This window comes from Phoenix dactylifera, unplaced genomic scaffold, assembly GCF_009389715.1.
Source record: "Phoenix dactylifera cultivar Barhee BC4 unplaced genomic scaffold, palm_55x_up_171113_PBpolish2nd_filt_p 000467F, whole genome shotgun sequence".
Lineage (NCBI taxonomy): Eukaryota > Viridiplantae > Streptophyta > Magnoliopsida > Arecales > Arecaceae > Phoenix > Phoenix dactylifera.
The window spans coordinates 155,618-163,342 of record NW_024067891.1 but is presented as its reverse complement, the minus strand read 5'-3'; the positions used below and the strand labels follow the sequence as shown (position 1 = coordinate 163,342).

Sequence of the window (7,725 nt, the reverse complement as noted above, 5' to 3'; positions counted from 1 at the left end):
TAAAGAATGGAGGTCTATGGGTGGATTGCCCCTCAATATGAGAAGATCCAAATGGGATTGTCATTTTGATCTTTTACTCTTTTGGTAGAAGAGTTCCGGCTCTGATACCACTTGTTGCCCAAGAAGACAACCCAAGAGGGGGGGTGAATTGGGTTTTAAGTAATAATTGCTAATTAAAACTTAATGAGTAACTAATTAAACTTTATTGCAAGTGGATTAATTAGTTTACTATATGCAGTGGATGAAGGAAATGGGAGAGACAATTAAACAATCACAAACACAAGAGATTTTATAGTGGTTCAGAGCTAACCCTTGCTCCTACGTCCACTCCCCAAGCTTCACTTGGGAGTTCACTATAATCCCTCGGATTACAGCCGGTTGTTTTACAAGCTCACAACCCAACTTGTTGTTTTACGAGATCACAACGAACTCGGTCGGTTTTCACAGGCTCACCGACTAGAACCATCCGATTGTTTTTTCGGGATCACAATCGAACCCTTACATCATTGGTTTTAACCTCGGCTCACCAACAAACCTCAACAACCTTGATTCAATCTCCTGATTGAATCAAGTAACAAGAAAACAATTTGTAAAGAGTACAGGAAAAGCTTCTTAACAAGCAAATATGAACAATATAAATAATGCAGAGTTAGAAGCCCTCAAACAGATTTTGGAAGAGGAAGAAAGGGCTTCTCGAACTCTGAGTCTCCTCTTTGAATGCACTGATGATCTGATGTCAGAGGAGAGCCTTAAATGCGAGGAAGATATTTGGAGGATGGACTTCAATGCACTTCTTCCTTCTTTCTCTTGTCTTAACTCTTGAGAGGCTTTGGTAGGTGGAAATCCCTTTTGCTTTGAATGGAGTCTCTCTTTCTTACTCTATTACTGTTCACTCTGGCTATTTAAGCAATCCCCATCGAAAACTAGCCGTTAGACACCTTTTTATGGCCGTTCTGCACAATCTGCAACTCCTGACACAGTGTCCGTTGGGATCGGAGTCGACTCGCTCGATCTGGAGTCGACTCGGCTGTTGCTGGAGTCGACTCATGCTTTACTGGAGACGACTCACCCACTGTTCAAAATTTGAAATAAAGTGCTGTCCCGTTCTAGAGTCGACTCGGCCAAACCTGGAGTCGACTCGCCAATGTCCGGAGATGACTCTCCCTTTTGGAGACGACTCGTTTTTCAGGAATCCAAAGATCTTTCTTTCGGGTTTACTTCCTCGAGTCGACTCGGATTCTCTTGGAGTCGACTCGGCTCTCAGAGCCAGAAAAACTGGTCTTCTGTCTTTGGAGTTGAACTGCCTCGGAGTCGACTTGCACTTTGCTGGAGTCGACTCGTCTCTCTGACACCGAAGTTGGCTCTCTGACTTTTAGTCTTGCATTCCTCTGAGAGTCGACTCTTGCTTCTTTAGGAGTCGACTCGCCAACCGTCGGAGTCGACTCGAGTTCTTCTGGAGTCGACTCGGCTCTCAGAGTCAAAAACAACTTCTTTGTCTTTCTGTCTGTTACTTCTTGGAGTCGACTCGCACTTTGCTGGAGTCGACTCGGCAAGCATCGGAGTCGACTCGAATTCTTCAGGAGTCGACTCGGTGACAGGGTCTGAGATTCATCTTTCTGTCCTGCTGTCTGTTCTCAGTCGGAGTCGACTCGTAATGTGCCGGAGTCGACTCGAGCCTGTGCCAGAACATCTGAAACACTTGGAGTCAACTCGAAAGCTTCCGGAGTCGACTCGAGTTCCAGACTTTGGTTCAAACTGAGTTTCATACTTAGCCAAAATGTATTGAACCAAAGCTAGAGACAATTAAACATACATTCACATATATTTGGCTGAAACACTAGATTGAATTCATTAGTATAACATAAGATATACTCAAATACTTTGAGCTCATTAAAATCAAATAGGGTTATAATCAATCACTCCACATATCTGCCTCGAAGTCGACTCGGGCCTTGTTGGAGTCGACTCGGCTAACTTGAGGGTCGACTCTGGAACACTTGGAGTCGACTCGTTCACAGGGTCTCCAAAACTGAATCTCTGCCTTTCAGACTGCTTTTCTCTGGGAGTCGACTCGGACAAACTGGAAGTCGACTCGGCTGATGTGGGAGACGACTCGAAGTCTTCTCGAGTCGGCTCGCTGACAGGGTCTCAAAAACTAACGTTCTGTCTTTTTGTCACTTTTCCATGGAGTCGACTCGGGACCATCTGGAATCGACTCGCCAAGCATCAGAGTCGACTCGCAACCTTTTGGAGTCGATTCGCTAACAGGGTCTAAAATTCATCATTCTGTCTTTCTGTCTGTTCTCAGTCGGAGTCGACTCGGAGAGTCCCGGAGTCGACTCGAGCTTGTGCCAGAAACTTCAAGTTTTCCGGAGTCGACTCGTAAAGTTCAGGAGTCGACTCGTGATGCAGACTTTGGATCAAATAGAGTTCAATACTTAACCAAAATACTCTGAACTAAAGCTCAAGGCACTTAGACCGAAATTCATAAAGATTTACCTGAAATACTAGATTAAACTCATTAGAACAACATAAAGCATACTCAAATGCTTTGAGCTCATCAAAATCAATTAGGGAATACTCAATCACTCCACATATGTCACTAATCATCTTGCTCACAACCTTTAGGATAAGTGTCAACATATTAGCCCCCATTGGCAAGGTCCTCAATATAGCTTGGCTGTGAATCCAAATCCATTTCGATTTCAGACTCTTTTTCTCAAAATATGTTCGGTATTTTTAATCAAAAAATACAATATCAAAATCAATAAAATATAATCCATATCCAACCTAAATATGTTCAATCAAGAACCATACAATATTTTAGAAAAAGGTATACAACACTATGCATCAAATTTATAAATCAAGAATAATTCAATTCAAAAAAATATTTATAATTTGCCGATAAATCTAAAAAAATATTACATTATTTAACTCAAATGCAATCCAATTAACAAATCCAATAAATCTCGAAAAATCCTTCTTAGGTCCTAATATTTAAAAATTATATTTTCAATAAGAATTTATCATGATTATTTCAGAATAGAATTCTAATTCCAATACCCTCATAGGGCTGACCAGGCGGGAATGCTAGACACCCCAGTCGATTCAATCAAAGTGAAATTTATCAAATTATGCTCGGACTAGGGCATAGATGGTTTAACAAAGATTGAGGTGATTCAATTTAACAGTATTTGGCACGGGTCAGGGTGAGGCTGACACGCTGCCCGATGACTCTGAATCAGGACCCTTCACTAGGGTCAATTCAAAATCATTATGAAGAGTCCCTACTGGATCCAACGATTCTAAAGAGAGTAGAGAGGGAAAGTTCAGTAGAGAGAAAAAGTTTAGTAACAGAAAAAATCTCAGTTCGAGTTCAATCAAGGGTTTAGATTTGGTTGTCAATAGCATAGGTCAACCTTGATCAATCAACATATCTCGCTATTAATTAAGAGAGAAAAACTTTGTATTGAGAGAATAAGAGAGAAAAAGCATGGGAAAGAGAGAAAAAGGAGAGAGAACAGAGTCCCTCTTAGCCAAGGAAGGAAGAAGAAAAGAGAGGGAAAGGGCGGCGGTGGTGGCACTTAGGGTCAGGGACCCACTGCTAGCCAACTAGCGGCCAACATCCGGCGGCGACTTGTGGTCGGCAACACCAACCCGCTCAAAATAGGGGTTTCGACCTTTCTTTAAACTGAGGAACATCATGCATTTCAATGGCCGAAGCTCCGACCATGGTCTCCTGCCACTTCAAGGGATTGGAGGAAGGCCCCAGTGACAAGCACCGGCGGTAGAACCAGGCGGAAAAGAGAAGTAACAGGGTATTTAATTCTTCACAAAAATTCGGATATCATCGGCCGGAAACAAAGCGTTCAAGGACCATGGAAGGGGGAGAGAGGCCAATCAAAGTTGTCGGGTTCTTACATGGTCCCGGCGACGGTTGGCAGCGGTAGAGGAAAGATGCCGAAGTTTCCGGCGGAGAGCTCCGATCGAGGTTGGACCTCTGATGGAGGATGGGGAGGAGCTCTTATAGAGCTCGGCTGCGACCAGAATCCGACGGGGATCAGATAGAATCCGACCAACTCAAAGAGGAAGCATATGCGCGCAAATGTTTTTATTATTATTATTATTATTATTTTTAGGGGCCAAAGCGACTGGGCGGACATGTTGACCGGGGCAGTTTGCTGGGCTTTACAAAACGTGTTTGATAACACCAATATCAGCAAATAATTGGTTTCCAAAGTACTATGATTTCTTTAGAAAAAAAAAAAAAAAAAGAAGAAAGAAAGAAGAAAGGGTACTATGATTTAAACAAATATAACCCCGTGCATTGGACCGGTATCCAACGCTAACCGGCGTCTAACGCTAATTGTCCAATTCTACAGCGCCACGTGTAGAGCGCCTAGTTGGCGTCCACTTTCGCTGTAACGTAATTGGCGTGTCATCGTTTATCAAATGGAGCCATTCTTCCCCCCTCCCTCCACATTCCTCTCCCTGTCCCCTCTCTCTCGCGCGACCCCTCCCCTCCATACCCCCCTCCCCCCCCCCCCCGCCTTCCCTGCTTAAAGAGCTTCTTGTTGCTCTTAGTTTCGAGATCCGCTTCTGTTCTTGTTCTTGCGGTTTTGGGGGGTTTCTTGGGTTTTCTTGGTTCCCAAACAATGGAGCTCTCTCCACGGTCCCGGAGGATCATCCAAGAATCCACCGGCAGCTCATTATCGGAGCTGCAGCCCTTCATCAACCTGGACGACCGCAGAAGCCTCCAAGTCCAAGATGAGATCTCTACTCTCAAGCAGCAGCAGCTTAACGATTGCGAGAAGGAACAGATCTGCCTCCGAGATGCAATCCGGGTCCTCCTGGAGTTAGTGGACAACTCTGGCATGCGCTTGCAACAACTCGAGGTTTGTGCTCCTTTCCCTAATTCTTGCCTTTTTAATCTCTCTCTCTCTCTCCACATATATACGGATAGCGTTCTTTAATTTTTCCTTGGAATTGTAACAGGATGGCACGAGCATGAACGCCACGCAGCTGAGAACGTGCCTCCAGGAAAAGGAGAACAAGGAAAGGGAAAGTGCCGAAATAGAGGATGCAGCGAGAGCTATCAAGAAACATCTTGAGCCTTTTGAGACGGTACAAAGACTTCAAACGGAACAGGTGCGAGATGAATCTTCTTGCTTCGGTTCTTCTTGATCAAAACTTGAAATAGTAATACTTTCTGAATCTTCCTGATTCAGTCAACTTCGATGTGCTGGACATAGAAATATTCCTGACTGTAGAGAAATATATATCAAGAAAATGGTGAAAACCAATGCTTGCATTGGTAAGAAAACACAAGGCATGAATGCAGAGTCATCTTTCCTTTGTTTACATGTTATACCATTCTTTTCGACATCAGAGCAACATTATAGAATTCTTTTTGATATGTTATACCATTCACTATATTAAAAAAAAGTACATGGAGGCAGAATAATCTTTTTTTCTAATGCCACTGTCATTATCCCAACTCTCTAATCTTGAATGTTCAAGTAAAGCACTTGATAGAATCGTTTATCCTTTGAGTAGACAATGGGTGTTTCACTGATCCTTTTAATTGGGAAAATAATTTCTGGCACTACGTTCTGCAATCTTGTATGGGTTGCTTCTGACCATTGATCGATCTTGTTGGATGCCCTGCTTCACCTATTTTTAGTATGCATCATTTCCATCTCCCCTCCATTTTAGGAGCTTTTCATCTTTTCTCTTTCCTTTATCTTCTTGGATATAGTACATATATATGGTCTTATATAATTATATATGGCCTTTGAAGGCATTCAGCTTTTACAGTTTGCAAGAACATCACATAATCCTCTGTTATTCTATATGCTTCTTCTATAAGTATATAAGATAATATCTTACTTCCAAAGATGAACCAAAATGTTATGGATGATACGATATAAGATCCACATCAGCTTTCTCGATCACCAACTTACTAGCACAATAGATTGGTTCTCATGAAGTCCTTCTCCATTGTATTTTTGTCACTAGCATGCTTGTTGTGACGTCCTAATTTCCACAGACAAGTTGCATATGTATGCAGGATTTGAAATAGGTCTTTCTGCTATATTTTATAGACAAGATAGGTTTCTCTTCATTTGATTTTGAATTAATTATATTTTCAGTTATAGCCATAAACCTGTGGACTCACGTTCCTCAGTCATTTTCCCTGTTCAACATAACTTGTGTATCCATAAAATTTGTGTATTTATAAGATGTTGCTATTTCTCCAGCTGGCAAGATTGTCTGATCAGCTTGAATCCTTACAAAGAGAGAACTCAAGCATAACCATCGAGCTTCAAAGAGCGGATCTGGAGGTAAGATAGAACAAGTTTTCTCTTGTGTTACCAATCATAGAAGTCTAAGTTTTTTTTTCTTCTTACAAATCATAAGCATCTAAGTTTCTTAATTTTTATCCAAGGCCGAGGCACTAAGCAAAGAGATAACGGACCTGCAGATGCAGCTACCTGAAGAAAGTGACTGCCTCCTACCTATTGAAAAGATAAACATATCTCCAGCATCTGAGAGCAAGCATTCCACAAGTGCTTCTGCTGAAGTGAGAAATATTCTAGACATAATGTGTGTGAAGTCCTTTTCAGCAATGAATTTGTTTCGAGAGTGGTGCATCTGGGGCTCGTATCTTGCTCTTCATAGATTTAGACGGACTCCTTTTCATGTGAAAAATTAAATCATTAGATTCTTCAGAGAGAAATTGTTGATAATCACTAGTGGTAATAATTCTTGGAGTAACAATTTTCCAGCAAAGAATAATAAGTAGATTTCCTTCATGCTAAACATTAGTTGCATCCAATCAGTGATATAATTAGACTACTGTGAATCACACGTTTATGCTTCCCTCATGTGGTTAAGACTCTTGGTATTGAATGATTAACTGAAGTATCACTTTATTTTCTCTTCTGACTTCATCATTGACTCTTGACTTCATAAATATAAGTTATGATGCCTAACACTTCTAAAAGAGTTGCAATGTCCAAATAATATCAGGAACCCAAAATAGGATAAGAAATGGGAGATATACTATTATTCCATTGCCTCATCATGATGCTTTCTTGTTTAATTTTAATTCTATGTCCAACTGGTATGCAGGGGATGTGAACTCAAGCCTAAGTGAAAGGAATCCAACCGAGAGGGCACTATATAGCGGTGCAGTAGAGAGCCACTTATACCTCCGTAACAGTACCATGGTTTTATACTGAGAAGTGCGACTTGTTCTTTGAGCAGTGTCTTCTATGCCATGTGGAGCTCTTCGACAGATATTTGAAGAGTGCTAGTGCTTCTTGTAGTGTTTTCTAGATTCAGCTTCATTTCTACTTCTTAAGTCTCCGTTTGGAGTATTTGTTCTTTTACATTCTTGCATCCACAGTGATAAATGAAAATGAATACCAAGCTATATGTTCTTGTCAATGTCTCATCATTGGTCCATGTTTTACTATACGTTTGTGTGATGGAAGCACTTGGTTGCCCAGTTTGGTTTGATACTTTCTTGATCCATGTGTTGTGTTGGAGTTTTAATTAAAAAAAAAGATTTAAATTTTTTTTATCTCCTAACCTTTAGTTGTTTTAAATGTTTTGAAATACTGTTATGTGAGACATCTCTTTCAGAAGAGTTGTGACTCTTCGGAAGAGAATGCTGGCTTCCGGAAAGATACGATGTTTTCGAAACATTATGTATTTTCG

General features: G+C 41.2%; 1 protein-coding gene across 1 annotated transcript; it reads left to right on the top strand.

The window, feature by feature from the left end:
• The first annotated feature begins 4,629 nt into the window (after positions 1–4,629).
• LOC120106117 lies at positions 4,630–7,419 on the top strand. The gene is made up of 5 exons (XM_039119004.1): positions 4,630–4,895; positions 4,996–5,148; positions 6,261–6,344; positions 6,449–6,583; positions 7,135–7,419. The coding sequence occupies exons 1-5, from the start codon at positions 4,656–4,658 to the stop codon at positions 7,141–7,143; spliced, it is 621 nt and encodes a 206-aa protein (XP_038974932.1). The 5' UTR covers positions 4,630–4,655; the 3' UTR covers positions 7,144–7,419.
• The last annotated feature ends 306 nt before the right edge of the window (positions 7,420–7,725 follow it).